General features: G+C 43.2%; 2 protein-coding genes and 1 non-coding gene across 3 annotated transcripts; 2 read left to right on the top strand and 1 right to left on the bottom strand.

Moving 5' to 3' along the window:
- The first annotated feature begins 1,061 nt into the window (after nt 1-1,061).
- Nucleotides 1,062-9,517, top strand: TCP1 (t-complex 1). Its single transcript, XM_056487611.1, has 12 exons — nt 1,062-1,272; nt 2,627-2,712; nt 3,470-3,598; nt 3,976-4,073; nt 4,383-4,493; nt 5,166-5,347; nt 5,941-6,067; nt 6,392-6,567; nt 7,297-7,420; nt 8,312-8,504; nt 8,810-8,973; nt 9,213-9,517. The coding sequence occupies exons 1-12, from the start codon at nt 1,200-1,202 to the stop codon at nt 9,427-9,429; spliced, it is 1,680 nt and encodes a 559-aa protein (XP_056343586.1). The 5' UTR covers nt 1,062-1,199; the 3' UTR covers nt 9,430-9,517.
- Nucleotides 2,095-2,230, top strand: LOC130251952 (small nucleolar RNA SNORA29). The gene has a single exon (XR_008840273.1). It is a non-coding gene; the product is annotated as a small nucleolar RNA SNORA29 (small nucleolar RNA).
- A 185-nt stretch (nt 9,518-9,702) lies between the features above and the next one.
- ACAT2 (acetyl-CoA acetyltransferase 2) lies at nt 9,703-18,038 on the bottom strand. Its single transcript, XM_056487612.1, has 9 exons — nt 17,517-18,038; nt 17,296-17,430; nt 16,007-16,188; nt 15,077-15,194; nt 14,182-14,325; nt 13,519-13,641; nt 12,683-12,837; nt 10,506-10,616; nt 9,703-9,948 (listed from the first exon to the last, which is right to left on the bottom strand). Exons 1-9 carry the CDS (start codon nt 17,563-17,565, stop codon nt 9,781-9,783), a joined length of 1,185 nt encoding a protein of 394 aa, XP_056343587.1. The 5' UTR covers nt 17,566-18,038; the 3' UTR covers nt 9,703-9,780.
- Nucleotides 18,039-18,765: the final 727 nt, after the last annotated feature.

Consider the following 18,765-nt stretch of genomic DNA (forward strand, 5'->3'; position numbering starts at 1 on the left):
AGGTGCGGAAAGGACAGGGGAGTGGGTAAGAGCAGCAATAGGTGTTTCGGGGACTGCCATCATCCTGTTCTAGGCTTCTTTCCAACCGGTCCTGCAGCACACAGGTACGGCAGAGCTGCTCTGCCTTCTCAAAGCATCCTCCTGCAGGCATGACAAACCCTACCTGGGGCTGTATTTAACTGCTGTGGTCCTGAAAATGCATGTAATGAGCCATCTGAGAGTAAACTGTGTTGGAAGGAGGCTGAAGGCCTGGTGAGACCCTGGCACCTCCTGGCAGATGAACTCTGAACACTGCCGCAGGAGCCAGGCATAACTGGCTGCGGAGGTCTCTCCTGGCCCCACAAGGTACACGGTCAAAAATACAAGAAGCCTCTTCACACCATGCCCTACAAATCATTACATGCCCATACTGAGCCTTGCAGGTTCCCCATCTCCCCACCACTCCCTGAGACTTTTCCCTGAGACTGTAGCAAGTTTTTCCCTATTCTACAAGCATCACCACTTAACCTAGTTATTGCAAATTGACAGGATAATGGCAACAGTTACAGCTCAGAGACCTGCAAACAATGCAGTGGTGCCATTATCAAGAGCAATCACAGTCATGACTTAGGATAATACTCATTAAAATTGTTTTGCCTAAAGTATCAGCTTGAATTAGTTTTTCCAGGCCGCAGATCTATTAGCTTCCTCATAACTTGCCATCTCAGAACCGGAGACTGAGCTCGGAATTTACGGCCTTCCTCCAGCACTCAGGATACAATGAGTTAGGTGCCTGAGGAGCGCAGTTACAGCCGCGCATGCCGAAGTTCCCCACTTTGGGAAGCAGGCTCTTTCCAACGCTGGCTAGCAGCCATTCCCGCACCCACTCCTTACCCCGCCAGCGGCGGCACCCAATGCGCATGCGCGTCCAGGCCCGCGACACCTTCTAGAAGCTCGTGGAAACGGCCCCGGCCCCGCCCCGTCGCGCGGCGCCTTTGTTCAGCCGCTCCCGCCAATCGGGGCTCGAGCCCGGGCGGTGCCGCGCCCCGGGATTGGGCAGGCTCGGGGAGCGGCCCCGCCCCCCGCGGGGTGTGCCCGCCCCGCCGCCCCCTCGCGCAGGGGGGCGCGCTCCCAGCGTGCCTCGCGCCGCCCCGGCCCTCTGCCGCTCCGCGCGCTCCCGTCCCTTCCCTGAGCGTGTGGCGCCGCGCCCGGGCGGGAAGATGGCGGCCATGGAGGGGCCCCTGGCCGTGTTCGGCGAGCGGACCAGCGGCGACACGGTCCGCACGCAAAACGGTAACGGCGGCGCGCCCCGGCATGGGCCGGGGGAGCTGTGGGGGGAAGGGAGGGGCAGGAAGGAGCGAACATGGCGCGGCCATGCTCGGCCCTGCCATGTGCTCACCCGCCCCGCTCTGCCCGGGAACTGGCGCTCCTCTCGACAGATCCCTTCCCTCCCGGCCGCTGCTGCCTGCAGGGAGGGAGTAAAGGAAGGATGGAGGGAGGGAGGCACACGGACGAGGAGCAGACGCCATCGCGGGCCGCCCCGAGGAGTCTGAGAGGCGACGCGATCCCGCGTCTCCCGCCCTCCTTCCCTTGGCAGCCGCAGACACCGGGCCAGGGCGGCTGCTGCTGCACGGAGCTGGCTCTGCCCCGTCCCGGCCGCGCACGGCCTGAGGCTGCAAGGCCTGCGGGGAATTCTGCAGGGAAAGGGGCAGCTGGGGTAGATCCCCGCTGCCCAGCACAGGGAACCTGTGGGGACCGCCCTCGAGATGCGTGTCTGTAGCTGTGGTTCTCAAACACGTTGCCCATTGCCCAGGATTGTACCCCATGTCCTGGGGAAGGCTTCAAATTCCGAGACCGATATCGGATTCTGAGTAGACAAAAGACAAAGGAAGAAGCCAAAGACTTGTTTCCTGATCAAACTGAGATTCATTCCTGTAGCTCTGATGATACTTTAGACAGACTACTTAAAATTTACAAGCCTTGCCTTAATTCACGAGTGAGATTCCACGTTCTAATGGCATCTTTGGTACAACGTTATTTTTTCCAGAAAGCTGCCATTAATCCTCCTAAGCAAAAGAAATTGTTGTTTTGTTTGAAGGTCTCTGAGTTATAACCATTCCCATTTAACTACCACTTTTTCAATTTCCAGATTAAGTGGCTATGCTTGTGGGATAGAATAAAACTTGCCACGGTCTGAAGGAAAAGGTTGATTGTATCTTTTTCCTATATGAAGATGGCAGAACAATCTTTACATGAACCAGTGTTTTAAACACTGTGTTTTAGAAGTGACTTGGTTGCAGAAGTAGATGTGTTGTTTCAGTCACAGGCCTGATATGGACCAAAAGATGTTTTACTAATTGATGTGTGGTGATACCATTGTTCCCTGTCAGCCCAGAACTGAGGACTCGATGAAAGTGTTGTGGCACAGCTTGCTGCCGTCAAAAGCAGCAGTGCTACCACCCCCTCCTAATCTAATACCACTGCTCCTCCTCAGGACCTCAGTCCTCTCCTCTATCTCACCCAGACAGCAGAGAAAGCATTCTTTAGTTCTTGATTTGTTGGTTCTTCCACTATTTCTTACAAACCTGAGAATCATCCTATCTGAGAAGATAAAACTTTTTTTTTCTTACTTCTTTCTTTTATTCAGTTACTGCTGCATCTGCTATTGCCAATATTGTGAAGAGTTCTCTTGGTCCAGTTGGTCTGGATAAGATGTTGGTGGATGATATTGGGGTAAGTAATATTACTTTAAGAAGTGTCAGGAGAATTTGTATTCCTGTGTAAAAGTGCTTCCACTTAGTGTGCTTCATAGGTCTAATGTGCATGTGCCTATTTTTTCCATGGTTCTGAGAGGGGTAGGAGAACTGTAACAAAATTGAGTATTGTGTAACGTATGCTACATCGTCTTAGTTTCATCTATTGTAGTGGTAATTTATGTGGTACAGTTATTTCTCTAGGTAAGTTCTTGTAACCACTTAAAAAATGGGTCAGATTGCAAGAAGTGAGTTTCACCATGTAAGTCAAGTTTAACAGGTGATGACTTTTATATCCTGGTCTCCACATTAGGAGAAATAACAAAATAACAAAAAAAAAAAATTAAGTAATTCAAGTTTTTAAGTTTTTTTTTGTTTGTTTGTTTGTTTGTTTGTTTGTTTGTTTGTTTTAATTTCAAAATATTTCAAGTAATTGAAGAAAGTTTGTCATTGTGTTGGAGAGAGGTCATTGCATGACTGCTTATCCAGTATTTGCAAAATGTGGTAACATGAAGGCTTTTCTGATCAAGAGAGAGTGCAGATTCTGCACTGGTAACATTTCTGTTCTTAGAGTAGGACTCCTGGTTAAAAAGAAGCAGGAAAGTTTTAGTATAAATAGTTATTTTATGGGCAATTGCAAAGAATAATTAATTTCTTTTTGTATGAATGTTATGAAATGCAACAGTGAAGTGTAATAAAAATATACCTCATATGCACATTTGATTTCTGAAAATTAGGACGTAACCATTACTAATGATGGTGCGACCATTCTGAAATTGCTGGAAGTGGAACATCCTGCTGCAAAAGTCCTTTGTGAGCTGGCAGATCTGCAGGACAAAGAAGTCGGTGATGGGACCACCTCAGTGGTATGTAGCAGGTTTTACAGGCAGATATATCAAAAGTCAGTGTTTCAGTTTTCCATAGATGCATATGTATTTCCATATGCAGAGTGGTGCTCTGGAAAGAAATTTGCTTACTTCTGTTTCATTATTGATTTCTTCTTGTCTTGAAGGTTGGTGATAGAGGCTGAATTTGGGTTTTTAATTTTTAATGACTGCAAGAAGTGAAGTACCAACAAAGATACTGAGTATTGAAAACTTGTCTGACACTTCAGATACCTTTTTGGGGGTTGGAATTAGGTAGCTCTGACCTCACATCAGAAACTGTTTTTAGTTCTGCATTGCACAAGGTAGTTATTTTTCTTATGTGGAATGCACGTATTTAATGTTTGTATTTCAAATAGGTAATTATTGCTGCAGAACTTCTTAAAAATGCAGATGAGCTCGTGAAACAGAAAATTCATCCTACCTCCATTATCGGTGGATACAGACTTGCCTGCAAGTAAGAAACTGATAGAGTCAAATTTCTGCATTTTGTGACTGCATTAATACAGACTTTTTGGTGCCAAGTGGAATATGATGGTTTGTTGAGGGGTGGTGGGGTTTTAGTTGGGTTTTCTTGTGGGTTCTCTTTTTTTTAAATTGTATTTCTGTAATCACATAAAGGAATGACAGTCACCTTAGTGGCCTTGGAGAACAGTTGATTTTATCCCTTTGTTGTTTGAAGTAACATTTAGAAGAGCTGAAAACAAAAGTTTTTGTCTTTTTGTGCAGGTGGTTCTTTACCAGTGTGTTTGTCTTTATTTTCCAGGGAAGCTGTTCGCTACATCAATGAAAATCTTGTTATTAACACAGATGAGTTGGGCAGGGAGTGCCTAATTAATGCTGCTAAAACATCAATGTCCTCAAAAATTATAGGAGTGTATCCTTTAACTTAAGTGAGTGGAGTGAGAGTGGCTCATTAGAGAGCTTCAATAGGTAGGCTAGAGTGTCCTTGGTTAGTTCTTACGTACATGACATAGTATGGAAGCTCTTGTGTTTATAACAGGAATTTTACACATATTGTGTCCTGGCATGGGAAAGCATATTCAAACTCTTCCCAATTTATTTAAATGTAGATTGACACATCATGATAGCTTTTAAAAGGTATTGTTTCCTAAGAATTGCTTTGCTTGTTAGGGAGACTAGATAAAGAGTTGTGTGAAGAGAATGGGAGAATGTGTTACAGCGGTACCTGGGAAATTAATCTAGAGGGAAGAAAGTTAAATTTTTCTCCATGGGCACAAAAACCTGCGTTTTTAGCTCTTGTGCAGACTGAGCATAGGATACATATTTTTCTTTAGCAACAAAAGGTATGCAAAATGCAGGTTTCATACTAATCTGTCTAATTTTCTTACCAGTGATGTAGCTTTTAGAATGACTCCTTTAAGACAATGGTAAGGAGAGTTAGCATTTTTGTGCCTTTCTGAAGTTCTTTTTTGGACACTTAGTTTGGGCACTGTCAGTTATTTCTGTTCATGGTTTGTTGCTTTCTTTTTTTCCTTAAGCATAATGCTAGTTTCCTTCTTCAGTTTTAACCTTAACAGCCTTTCAGTGATGGTGATTTCTTTGCTAACATGGTGGTGGATGCTGCTCTGGCAGTGAAATACACAGACCAGAAGGGTCAGGCTCGGTACCCCATCAACTCTGTTAATGTCCTGAAGGCCCATGGCCGCAGCCAGAAGGAGAGCATTCTTGTGAACGGTTACGCTCTGAACTGCGTGGTGGGCTCACAGGGTAAGAGCAGGCTGTGTTTCAAAAATCTTCTGTGTCAGCTCAGTCCTCTTCATCTCTCTGCATTGCTCTTCTTACTGGCTGCACTCATTGCAAATCACGTGGGTTGTCAGTTCTAGAACAATTAAATAAGAGCATGAAATACTGCACTTCACCAGTGTTTCTTAGACTAGAGCCTGCCAGCTAGCAGTGATCCACAAGGTGTTGAGTTGCTGTAGTTTCCCTAGCCCAGTGTCAGCAAGGTGGCCTTGTGGTCTGGTGGAACTTAAACGCTTCCCTTGTGGGGAGCCAGTCCCAGGTTTGTGGGGAACTGTTGTATTTAGCAGAGCTGTGCTGTGATGAGGTGACTTTAGAGGATGTGAGACTGATAGGTCAGATTGTCATGGTCATTCACATTTTGGGGACAGGGTATGTAAAAAGGTAATACTGGAAAGTCTTGATTGGAATTTTTCTGCAGTAGGACAGAACTGGAGGTGGAGAAGTAAACTGTAGAAATCTGAAATGTGGAAGTAACGTTAATTTTAATCTCTAATGCTGACTTGATGTTCTGTTAAATCGATTTGACAAAATCCTTCTTGCTTATTTTTCCTCATCAGGTATGACCAAGAGAATAGTTAATGCAAAGATTGCATGCCTTGACTTCAGCCTGCAGAAAGCAAAAATGAAGCTTGGTGTTCAGGTTGTTATCTCAGACCCTGAGAAGCTGGACCAGATAAGGCAGAGGTGTGTGGAAGCTTGAACAACTGAGGCAGTGGGGTTTCACAGGCTTGATTTGGTCTTTTCAGTTGAGGTGGCTCAATGTAATTTTGGCTGAGTTCAAGAGGTAAAAAATGTTTTGAATATTAACATTTCCCAGCAATACCAAATAGAAATGGAAGAAGCCTTCGCTTCTGGAGGCAGAATTAGTATTAAGTCAGTTTTCAAGAAATGCAAGTATGTTTGTGCAGTAGTCCATTCTTGGAGAGCTCAGCATTAAGATTTCAGGAAATTGGCTGTGATGGTATATTTCTTAATACCTTTTTATAACTTGGACATTAATCTTTGCAGAGAGTCAGATATCACCAAAGAAAGAATCCAGAAGATTCTGGCCACTGGTGCCAATGTTATCCTCACCACTGGAGGTATTGATGATATGTGTCTGAAATACTTCGTTGATGCTGGAGCTATGGCAGTACGAAGAGTCGTAAAAAAAGACCTTAAGAGGATTGCTAAGGCATCAGGAGGTATGTCTATATAAGAATAACTGGTTTATAAATTTATTCTTCAAAGTAGAAGCTGTTGTTAGGGTATTTGTAAACTGATTTTTAAAATACAGCTTCTTAACATTCAAGGTCAGAATGAGTAAAGCTGAGCCACTTCTTTCTAGCTTTAATGTTGCTTTTAAGTGACCTTTGTCAAAGTAGTAGTATTTTAAGACTTGATTGCTGAAGATTTACAGTGGGAGAAGAAAATGCTGACTTGCACTGTGAAGACTGGCCTCTTGTGGAAATAGGAGCCTTAATCTGTGTTTATTTAGAAGTCTTAATTATACATGCATTCATAAGCCTCTGTTTAGACAGTTAAGTACATTGTTTAGATAGTTCAAGGCAAATAAAGAACTTCTGAATCACTAAATACATATCTTTAAAAAAAATCTGGTCCTGTACATACTTTTTTATCTGTCAGTTTTTAAATTTGGAAGAAAACATTTTCATTGTGGTAAACCATGGGAACTTGTACTGGCTGTGAAAAAAAGTGCTGTAAAAGTTGAACAAAAGGAGCAGTCATTTTGTCAGTTATAAACTAAAATACTGAATTGCTGCCTGAGAACTGGAAGTGTTGTTTAAGAAAAATCGATTTAACACTGCTTTTATTTTTGTTTTTCTTTCTGTACACCTATTCTGGGAAGTAGGCAAAGGATGATGTGCAGGAATTGAATGTTAACTTCACTTTTTTTTTTTCGTTTGTTAAAGCAACCATATGCTCAACCCTTGCAAACCTTGAAGGTGAGGAGAGTTTTGAGGCATTAATGCTGGGACAGGCAGAAGAGGTGATTCAAGAAAGAATCTGTGATGATGAGCTGATTTTAATCAAGAAGTAAGAGTCCTTTTAAAAATACTCAGTTTTGTATATGTTCTCTACTAAGTTGTTGATAAAATTCCATTTATTTACTTCATGCTATCTTAGTGGTTGGAGTAGTTACACACATGGGAAAGTAGTTATATACAAATCCAGTGCAAATTAAGAGGTGAAAGTATCAGTATTTCATCTCTTGCTGGAGCTGGATACAGTTTGTGAACTGTAGTACATGAGACAAATAAGATTGCTAGACAGCTAAATTGGCTTCCCTTTAGAGATGGTAAAGGGAAATAGGAACCATCTGAGTAATTTCATCTGAATAAAGAGATGTGAGCTAAATCTTAGCATTTGTAGTGAAAGACAGTGTTCACTTGTGCTGCTGTCACTGCTGTCTGGTACCTGAAGACTTAAATATCAATTGATTTAATGACAACGTATTTTGGAGAATAACTTTTCTACTGCCCTAGTATCCCTTCTGGGTGTTCATGTTCCCGTGGTGTTATTTGAGTGTGAATAAAATGCCCTGCCCATGGCACTTCTGTGTCAGCTACATGGTTACAGCCTTTTCTTACATTGGCAGTCATTAGCTTACTTGAGAGCTGTCTTTCTTACTGGATAAGTACACTTTCCCCTCTTTGATTGCAAAACATCTTGTCATTACGTTTTGACAGGTAGCTTTCTTTAAAGAACTGAAATTCAAACTATGTGTTTGCATGTTAGAAATAAAATGGGTGACTAAGTTACAATGTATGTATCCTGCAAAGGGACATCACAATGTTAAGATTTTCTTTTAAATGTTGAAATAATAAGGCTCCGCTGAACTCGGCTTTAGATGAAAAAATTTACCAAGAAAAATTTTAATATAGATTCCATCCAACACAGCTGACTTCCGATTCCTTTCTTTTTTAGTACAAAAGCTCGTACTTCAGCATCAATTATCTTACGAGGAGCCAATGACTTCATGTGTGATGAAATGGAACGATCTATACATGATGCTCTCTGTGTTGTCAAAAGGGTTTTGGAATCCAAGTCTGTTGTTCCAGGTGGTGGTGCTGTAGAGGCAGCACTTTCAATATATCTTGAAAATTATGCAACGAGCATGGTAAGTCTTGCACAAGGAAGCAATGGTGTGTATGCATTAGGCTGCACAGTGAATCTCCAAACGTTTATGTTCATCTACTAGAAGTCATTTCTGTGGTTCATGAAAACCTAATCATCTTACAGCCTCTAAGATGGTTCTTTGAAACTGAGGATGAGAGTTCTCTCATAATTAGACTCTATTGTTCTTTGAACCAAACACAGGTTTTGCATGTGAAAACCCCTACCTATTAGTGCTATTCTTGATTGTGGCTGTATTTTTTCCTCTTGTTGTAGCTATTGGTTTAACAACTTTTTTCCTCTTTCTAGGGATCACGTGAACAACTCGCAATAGCAGAATTTGCAAGATCCCTCTTAGTAATCCCAAACACATTGGCAGTAAATGCCGCTCAGGATGCCACAGATCTTGTTGCAAAGTTGAGAGCATTCCACAATGAGGCTCAAGTTAACCCAGATCGCAAAAATCTGAAATGGCAAGTATCTGTCTTTTAGAAGGCTAGTAAAAGCCATGTGGGTTGGTGACCTAGATGTAAAACTGTTCTCCAAGTTTACTGAACCATGATTTGCATAGTAAAAAAGTGTGTTCTCAGTGAACTCCTCTGCCCCTTCCCTTCAGTCCTGTGTATGTATTGCTGTAACAAAGTAGTAACTACACAGCATACTCCCAGCTGTTTTTCTACTGTTTCTCCATCTGACACGTCCTTCTTTGCAGGATCGGTCTTGACTTGATCAATGGAAAACCTCGTGATAACAAGCAAGCTGGTGTCTTCGAACCAACCATGGTCAAAACTAAGAGCCTCAAGTTTGCAACAGAAGCTGCAATTACTATTCTTCGAATTGATGACCTTATTAAACTGCACCCTGAAACTAAAGAAGAGAGAGGAGGATGCTATGAGGATGCAGTTCAGTCTGGAGCACTCGAAGAATAACTTAGGCTTTATTTATGTTTGTTTCACTTACACTTCCCACTCTTATAACTAAAATGTTAATAAAACAAGTGGTTGAATGTTGCTGCTATTTTCTTGTGAACAAACTTAATTTTTGAAAGCAAGCTTGGTCCTTGCAGTGAGAATTTAGGCTGTGGTTTGTGTTAGCCATTAGTGTGCCTGCAAGTAACCACTGACGTCTTTGTCCAGTCAGTGATTGAGTGTCACAAAGTAATGTTGTAAGCTTATTTACTTTTAGGCAAAACAAACCAAATGTGAGCTCCATTATTACAAGTTTATTAGTGAAATGTTTAAAAGCTAGTTCACACTAGCTGTTCATTCATTCCCTCACATTTATCTCTCGACACACATGGCTATTCCCATTCCTCCTCCTATACAGAGAGCAGCAACACCGCGTTTTCCACCAGTTCGTTCCAGTGCATATAGAAGAGTTACAAGGATGCGACAACCGGAGGCGCCCAGAGGGTGGCCAAGAGCAATAGCTCCACCTTGTACATTGATCTAAAAAAAAAAGCCAATACAGACAGTCAAGAACATTTAACTGGCTTAGCTGACTTTCAACATAAATGACTTCACTGGGATCTAGCCCTTGATTATTTGTGAGCTTGAAACCCCAAACATCACTTCATACAAGAAAGTGCAACAGTTGGTATAACCAGTATTTCTTCTGCAAGGATGCTGTCTTCACTGTGAAAATAAGTGAATTTAGGGAGGGGAGATTAATACCCATGCTTTTTGCCATCACTGAAAGAATACTACTGTGGCAAATGCACTTGCAGCAGCAATTTCAAATTCTGAATTAAGTATGCTTGAGCAGTTGCCTAGATTTGCATAAAAATCCACTGCAACAACATTGGAACTTGTTCAGCTGGGGAACTGTCTGCTAGCAAAGCCAGCAGTCAGAGCAGTGTGAGGATGAGGACATGCCTGCTGGGGCTCCCTATTGGCTTACACCAAAGGGACTGAAAGAGAACTGTGCTCATCTTTACAATCCATGCACAGAATGGGACAAGTTTGAATTACAGGAGGCAAACTAATGCCAGCCTACAACTCATTACCTTTTCTGGGTTTACTTTCAGGTCTTTTGCTATTGCAAGAGATAGTGATGCAAAGGCTTCATTAATTTCAAACAGGTCAACTTGTTCCAGAGTCCAGCCAGCTTTGTCAATCTGAGAAAACAATACAAATAGGACCTTATTATCCTTTAGGTCTTCTTAGCGCCAGAGGAAGCTTTTCATAAGATGTAAATTGGGTGATTTTGAAGCTACCACTTCAAAAAAGTTGAAGGAAAACAATTTTTTATACCTAATTGTTGATGACAATTCTTGAAGACAACAGATTTCAGTGTCAGACAAGTCAGTACAACGAGCTGTAATAATGCTGGGTGCTCATAAAAATCTTGACTAATTTGACACGCATAGCAGTGGTGGTGCAATTGTGAGAATCAAACTACCTGGTGCCCTTCCTAGAAAAAGCACTGGATTCAAAAGCAGATTTTAACAGATTGAAAGCAATTTTTTTAGGACATAGTTTGACTCCATTAGGGAGTCTCTACTTGACAGAGACCTTTTCATGGGAAATAGTGAGGTGTCAACCATTAGTGATCAATGCCACATCTGATTTTCCAGTCTCTCCTGCCTTTACATTGAAAGCTGCCACTTCAAGCTTTTTACAGGTGACTATTTTGGAAGACAGCTTGGCTCATGTTTTCACTTGAGAAACTTGTGATGCAATTGCCTACTCTAGTACAGGCTCAGGCATGTTTCACATGTAAATTTTTACTTCCACTCACTTTGTTTCTAACAACAATACTTTATCAGCAGAATCATCAGCAATGATATTTTTCAACCTCGGCTAGCCAGACTGGTGCACCTCTGAGGCTGTAGTCAAGGAGGAGAGCCTTTTCCCACTAGATAAAATAGACAGTATGGAGTATCCCATTCTTCTGGGAAAAGCTTAAGACACACTATGTTATTGTAACACTTAATGTGTAACATAGAAAATTCTCACACTATAAAGTGGTACTCTCAGATTCTGAAGTGATAACCATAATACACAGAGGGTGTGAACATTTGATAACACACATTACAAAATTTAATCACAGAATCAGAGAATATTCTGAGTTGGAAGGGACCCATGAGGATCATCAAGTCCAAATCTTAAGTAAACGGCCCATAAAGGAATCAAAGCCACAACCTTGGTGTTATTAGGATCATGCTCTATGAAGCTGCCCTTTTTCATAGTATGTATACAGTTATAGGTCCAGCTTGTCTGTCTCACAGTTTAAACTAAGCTGTATTGTATATGCAGTTACTGCACTTAATTTAAAAGAACAGTTGGAGATCTGATAAGAAAAAACTTCAGCATTACAGTTCTGATTTTCTTGTCAAAAGCCACAAAGCTTGGGTGAGTTCAAGTCAGACCTCCACATCACCAGGACATTTCAGAGGTGAACAAAATAAGGCACACAGTATTAAAAAAATAAGGAACATTAAAGCAAATCTGTTTCATGCTCAATTTCATAGCTAAGCTTTAACAAATAATCAGCTGGGGCTGCCTTGGGTTATGTCTGTATTAGTAAGCAGCGTGGTACCAGCAGGGCTGCTCACTGGGGCATTGAGCACACTTGTCCTGTGGACTAACACTGAGCACATCAGTGGGTTCAGCTAGATGTGGTTTTGGAATGCACCTTCCTGTTTAGTTACACCTGAAAGGAATCCAATCTGTAAGCTCCAAGCTTTTTGCAGGCCAAACTGAAACACAAAGGGCACCATTCCCATTTGCTAATGCAGATGGCAGTCAGTGGCTCTTCTCTCACTGTTGTACTATTGCAAATACAATCAGGCAATGATGTAAAAATTAACCTGGCAGACACAGAATCTTGTCACTGAATTAGTTTAGTTACACACATCCCTGAAATTTGATCTTTAGCCTCCTAGGTTATCTAGGTACCATTCCACAAACCTGACTCGTTTATGCTCTGAAGTCCATTTATACATATATGCATTTGGGTTTTCTTTTTCTAACAAGAAGGTAGTAGCCTAGCAGCACTAGAATTCCTAATCATATCTACTACGTTTTTTTCTACTATTTTGAGTCTTTTTTTCACATAGTTTACTTTTTTCTTACTAAATTTTCTGTAAAACAGGGCAAAACCAAGACATGGCCAGAAAACAAAAATCAATTAAAAGCAAGAGTTTTAACATAATAGATACATAGATAAGTGATTACTTACAGCTTTCCTTATTGCTGAAATGGGCCCTACTCCCATAATAGATGGATCTATACCTGTCTGAGCCCAAGATACAATCCGAGCCAAAGGCATAAGACCTCTCCTAGCAGCTTCCGATTTCTTCATCAGAAGAACAGCTGCAGCTCCATCGTTTAAACCTGTGGAGTAACAAACAACTTGTGTTTATTTGTTGGACTTTATGGCTCTTACTGTACCACTCTTTCCTGCTTGCATAAAATCACAATCTAGACAAAACAAAAATCACAAATCATTTATTGGTATAGGTCAGTACTGTTCTTATCGGCCAAGTCTGTTCTCTGCCACTAACACTTGAAACTATATTGCTGTAAATGTGGCACATTTGTGATTCTATTTGCAAAGCAGCTGGTGGAAGAATCAAAGTACAATCTGAAAAAGAAGAACATCAGATTTTTTGGACAGGCTTTGGAATGGGCAGCAAAAGGACACAGGAAGATGCTTATGGCAGTCCCACAGGAATAACATTTTTAAACATGAATCGTTAAGTTTTCCATTGTCCAGACCTGCGGTGTCAAAATCCCTTAGACAGTTTTAAAAGGAAATATTCTTTCCAGCCTATCAAATACTGCTGTTATTGTCCACACTATTGTATTGTTGCATAGAAAACAAGGAAACAAAAGATGTCTCTGTAAAGAAACCCTTCACCACATCTAAAATGGAGTTCTACCTACATTGTCTAACACATTACCATTTCCTGCAAAGCAGTAAAAACACAGCAGCCACACCCCTCACAGAGACCCTGCCTTGAGCCACAAGCAGCTACTGTTCTTTTCCATTTCATTTAAGCCAGATGGACCAACCTGAAGCATTAGCTGCTGTTACTGTCCCAGTTCCATCTGTCAGGAAGCAGGGCTTTAACTTTGCCATTGTTTCCAAGTTGCTTCCATGTCGAGGGTGTTCATCTACTTTAACTTCTATAGGACCTGCAAAACAGAGCATTATGCTCACAGGAGGGTCTAATCACACAAACACATCTCAAACAGCAAAACAGCAAAAATAACACGCTGAGTGGGACTACACACTCTATTCCTTTCAATCAAAAACATATTTTTATGTTGGAGGCAGCTGCCAACTCAAGGCTGTTTAACAAATGGCTGTAACCCTCCAGCTCCTAGCAGGGCAGATAGCTCAGGTTTTCTAAGACAAACACTGGCAGCTAAAACACTGTCTAGTTGTGCATAAGTCAGTATTGTTCTTTCTGTTCCAAACCAAATAGCTTTTCTTTCAGCAGGAGGCTATATTTCAAATGATATTTCTAGTAATCTTGTTACAAAGAGTAGTCAAGTGTCATTGAATATCATCATCTAAACTGTTATATGAAATAGTTTGTAGTCAGTCTAATGTCAGGCTACATGCTTATTAAAAGGCTGTGTAAGTGGGAAACCATCCACTGACTGCAGGAAACACAGCAGAGAATCGATTTTTTTCCTTAAAATCAGCTCTAATTATCCATTCACACCTACCTTTTTTAGAAGGTACAAGAACAGGAACAATTTCTTTTGTAAAATATCCAGCTTTCTGTGCTGCCTCTGCCCTCTTTTGCGACTCTACAGCAAGCTGGTCTTGTTCCCCTCTGCTGACTTGCCACTTACTGGCCACATTTTCAGCTGAAACAGGAACAAAGTGCAAACTGCCGTCAGGAAATGCCAAAATTTGAAGTTGCAAAATTGTAAGCAGAAATGTAGTCATTAATGTTTGCTGTAGCAAGCAGGTGAGTTTGTTGAACCATTTTCATTCTGATTTCCTCATTTTGTTTACTCATGATTTTCTACTGCATTTTCACTTGAGGGTGAAATTTTTTTTCTGTGTGGAACCTCCTCCCAGGTGATGTTATCTAATTAAATACAAATGCAAATAAGCTTTTGTAGTTTATTGCTTCTCTGAATTACTATGCTCAGATCCCTTTAAGGAAAGAGAACAGTTCTGAAGTCACTCTGTTTCATAAGCAGGATCTGGAAAGGCAGTTGGCTGACCATCCCATCCAGGGTGCAATAACCTGAAGCTGCAGAACCACACATCTCCACAGGACACTTTACATAACTTGTCCCCTCTGTAAATCTGTGCTGCTGAATGCTCTAGTTACACACAGGGATTATTTTATTTATATTTTTTCTGAAATTAAATTTCTCAAATGTAAAAGAGATGCAGAGAGATTAGCTTACAGAGAAGAAAAGCCCAGAACAGTAGCTTTACCAACAAAATGGAAAATGCCTTCATGCCTTTCAACATTATGTATTTCTTTCTTTTTCATGACTACAACAGCTTGAAACACGTTATTTGTAACTTTAGATTTCTGAAATTTCATGTCAATGAATTCTTTCAGTTGACCATTTCATTTTATGGACTGTCACCACTTACCTGTTATGCCCATATGATACTGATAAAAAGCATCTGTAAGGCCATCAAGGATTATAGTGTCCTGTAAGGAAGCCTCTCCCATTTTCACCCCAGCTCGCATGTGAATGACATGAGGAGCCTGCAAAAGCATATTTTGAAAGGAGTGAGATGTTTACATCTCCAGTACAATTCAGACAGACCACTGCAGAGACAGACCCCTGCCTGGTGGCTGGAGGTACCCAGCCCAAATCCTGGAAGACTCTCCAGCTCTGCCTGTTGCTCCAGAGCCTGCCAGCTGGCGTGCCATTTGGCCTGTGCATTCCCCTGGTAGCAGATCACCACACTGCAAGTGCTGTTTCCTCTCCACAGACCAAATCTATCATTCCTGGGGCCACATGGCTGTGGCTCTCCCATCCTGCTAGCCTGCTCCAGGTAGTTCCCAATTGCACTGTCCTGTCAGGGAATGTCAGCATCACTCTCGGCACAGGCAGCTGAGCCCTGGCAGAAGAGGCCATCACTTCTTGGGCATCAGATCACCAGTTCAGACCTATTTCTGAGTACAGCCTTGGGATGAACACCTCAAAATAAAACTGCTTTGCTTTCTTTCCAAGCTCTAACTGCTTGGCGAACAATAACATTTGCAGTTATTCCTTCTCTGGGCTTCTTGCAATACAAAAATCCTGTCTATTGCGATCTGTCACAGGCAAATCACCACAACAGGGCTAGATGGAAATGAAAATGGAATTTTAAATGCAGCGTGTGTTCAGTAGCTGCAGTAGGAGGTCTTTTCCTTTTTCTAAAAGAAGCATGCTACTGAAGTCAACTGCTGCAGGTGTAAATTCATTTGCAAGTGCAGTGACCCTTTCGATCTGCCTCCAGACGCAGGGTTTCAACATCGGGCTCTTTGCTCCCGCTGCGTCAGCACAATGCCAGTCTAACCCTCTGCTTTACCTTGCTCATGCTTTCCATGCCCCCTGCAACCACGATGCTGGAGTCTCCGGTCAGTATGGACTGAGCAGCCAGGCACACGGCCTTCAAGCCCGAGCCGCAGATCATCTGGCAGCTCCAGGCGGGCACGGAGTACGGGATTCCCGCAGCCACGCTGGCCTGCCGCACAGGGTTCTGGCCAGCACCTGCGGGAACAGGCAGCATCTTGCTTTAAAACACAAACATCTGCCTTGTCACTGTTCACAGCAATACCCCGATTCCACAAAAACGTAGAGCTCGCCCCTGCTTTTAGCTGGTGGGTAGAGAAGTGCCCAGCAGTAATCTATAAACAGAAACCTCTCTCATTTATATTGATCAATAAATACCTGCTACTGATAGTTTTATATCTACAACTCTGCTTTTGATGCTGGGTCAGAGGAAACACTACTTCAGATCAGCCCTAGCCTGTTATGTGTGTAAGATAAATAATTTAAATTTCTATTTGCTGAAGAGTTTCTCTTTGACATCTTCTGTACATCACCAGCAGCTAACTTTTCTAAAAGTTCATATGGAAACGAAAAGCACAACTATGCACAGATGGATCTGAAGCTTCCAGTCTTTGTTGTGATCCTGATGAAGATAACAGGAGCACGATATTCAAAGAAAACAGTCTTCATCTGCATCTCCTGAGGCCAAAGATCCTTATATACAAAGAAAAGGACTAAGAGAGCCCATCATTCAGCAAGCTAAAAATATAGAGGAATCTGAACCATCTTTAAGACAAAAATATACTCCCTTCCTCCACATTTAAAATACAAACCTGCCTATGATTCTCCTGATAAAACATCACCCTGGAAAAAACAGGAGCACGTTCAAAACAAACAATTCCCTGCCAGCTACGTTTTCATTAAATTAAAATATTTGTCTCCACACAAGTGGCATCACAGACCTTGCAGGTCAGACCTGCAGATAAATAAAAATGCAGGCCAAGCTCTTAAAATCTCAGAGTCACCATTACTCAGGATGTTAAATTTAGGAGCTGATATGACCAGGGTGAGAAGGATGCTGTAACAAAGAAGAGAAACTGATGTTCACACTTACACTGTTGGCTACTTCAGGGATTCAAAGAAAACCCGAACTATCCTTTCCCAAAACCCATCCTTTCGGTCACCCAGAGCCACCCACGCATGGAGAAGCAGCCAGGACGCCTCTCAGGTCCTTTGTTAAGGAGCCGTGCTGCCAGCAGCAAGGGCTGAGGTTCTGGAAGGTGCAACCCGAGCGGTTCCAATGGCCCAAGCCCGAAGCGGCGGTACCTGCGGTGAGGACCTGCCCCAGGATCACCTCCGACACCTCCTCGGGGGCCAGCCCGGCGCGGCGCAGCACCTCCCGGATGGCGGCGGCGCCCAGCTCGTGCGCGGGCAGCGACGAGAGCCCGCCGTTGAAGGAGCCTGGAGGGGGACACAGAGGGAGAGCGCTCAGCACGGGCACCGCCCGGCCCCGGAGGGAGCGCCCGGCCCCGCGCCCGGCGCCTCACCCACGGCGGTCCTGGCGGCCGACACGAACACCACGGGGTCCGCGCTCATGGCGGCGGCGCTGGGAGCGGAGCCGAGCGGAACCGAGCGGAGCGGAGCGAGCCGGGGAGGATCAGCGGCCGCGGCCCGAGCCAAAGCGGAGTCGGCGCCGGTGCCGCCCCTCGCCCGCCGCCGGGCGGGGCGGGAGGAGGGAGCTCGAGCCGCGGATTCGTCGCCGGGCGCCTGAGGACAGCGCGGGGGCCGGGCGGGCGGTGGCGTGGCCGGGCCGCCCCTGAGGCGATCGATGGGGAGAGCGTGGCCTCCGCCGGCTCCTTCCCAGCCGGGGCGGAGAGAGGAGGGGCTCCGGGCGGAGACAGGCTCCTTCCCAGCCCCTTCCCAGCTCCTTCCTAGCTCCTTCCTAGTCCCTTGCCGGCCAGGCCAAGGCTGCCGGGGCCGGGCAGTTCCCCGTGTCCCCCGCTCGCACACCCGGTGCCTGCGCAGCGCCGGCTGCCAGCTCCGCCCGGATTATTCATTTACAAAATAAAGCGTGCGGGTCAAGTGCTCTGTTGTCACATCTTTAAGGACAGTTTGTCTGTTTCATGACGGCATTTCTTCGGATCTGCGTGAGCAGGGAGAAAGAATAATGATTTGAACAAAACTATGCAAAACTGCCTATCGCTGGTTTGACCTGCTCAGCAACTGATGCACAGAGATTACCAACACCCATCTCAGCCTTTTAATTTATATATTTAATTTTAGCAGAAGCCTGATATAATATAAGTAATATATAATATATAATATATAATATATAATATATAATATATAATATATAATATATAATATATAATATATAATATATAATATATAATAATATATTATATATATAATATCTACATATGTATCTATCTCTATATCTCTATACATCTATATATAGAAGCATCTATATCTCTAGATATCTATATATCTAGATATTAGTACAGGCAGTGCTTGGCCGCTGGCCCAAAAGCTGTTCCTGTCTGATCTGACGAAAGACGCAAGCTGGGGGCTGTTCCCATGAGAAGAGGCATCTGCAGCAGTGGCCACAACCCATATCAGGAATGTTTCTGTGTGGGGATATGCAGGTGGGAAGCCTGGAGATGCAAGGTGGGAAGCAACAACATTAAGATATCTGGAGGAAGAAGGGACAGAATAAAGGGAGGAACCAAGGCAGTAAGTCAAAGTCAAAGCAACTAACAACAGTTAAAAAGAATTACATGAAATAACTGGTCTATT

Source organism: Oenanthe melanoleuca, chromosome 3 (genome assembly GCF_029582105.1).
Source record: "Oenanthe melanoleuca isolate GR-GAL-2019-014 chromosome 3, OMel1.0, whole genome shotgun sequence".
Taxonomy (NCBI): domain Eukaryota; kingdom Metazoa; phylum Chordata; class Aves; order Passeriformes; family Muscicapidae; genus Oenanthe; species Oenanthe melanoleuca.

Excerpts from the sequence above, each read along its gene's own strand:
- TCP1 (XM_056487611.1), top strand. The coding sequence starts at position 1,200 with ATGGCGGCCATGGAGGGGCCCCTGGCCGTGTTCGGCGAGCGGACCAGC. Across the intron at positions 2,713-3,469 it reads TGTTGGTGGATGATATTGGG|GACGTAACCATTACTAATGA; the intron begins GTAAGTAATATT and ends TCTGAAAATTAG. Across the intron at positions 3,599-3,975 it reads GTGATGGGACCACCTCAGTG|GTAATTATTGCTGCAGAACT; the intron begins GTATGTAGCAGG and ends TATTTCAAATAG.
- ACAT2 (XM_056487612.1), bottom strand. The coding sequence starts at position 17,565 with ATGAGCGCGGACCCCGTGGTGTTCGTGTCGGCCGCCAGGACCGCCGTG. Across the intron at positions 16,189-17,295 it reads GGGGCAGGTCCTCACCGCAG|GTGCTGGCCAGAACCCTGTG; the intron begins GTACCGCCGCTT and ends CTGTTCCCGCAG. Across the intron at positions 15,195-16,006 it reads GCATGGAAAGCATGAGCAAG|GCTCCTCATGTCATTCACAT; the intron begins GTAAAGCAGAGG and ends ATGCTTTTGCAG.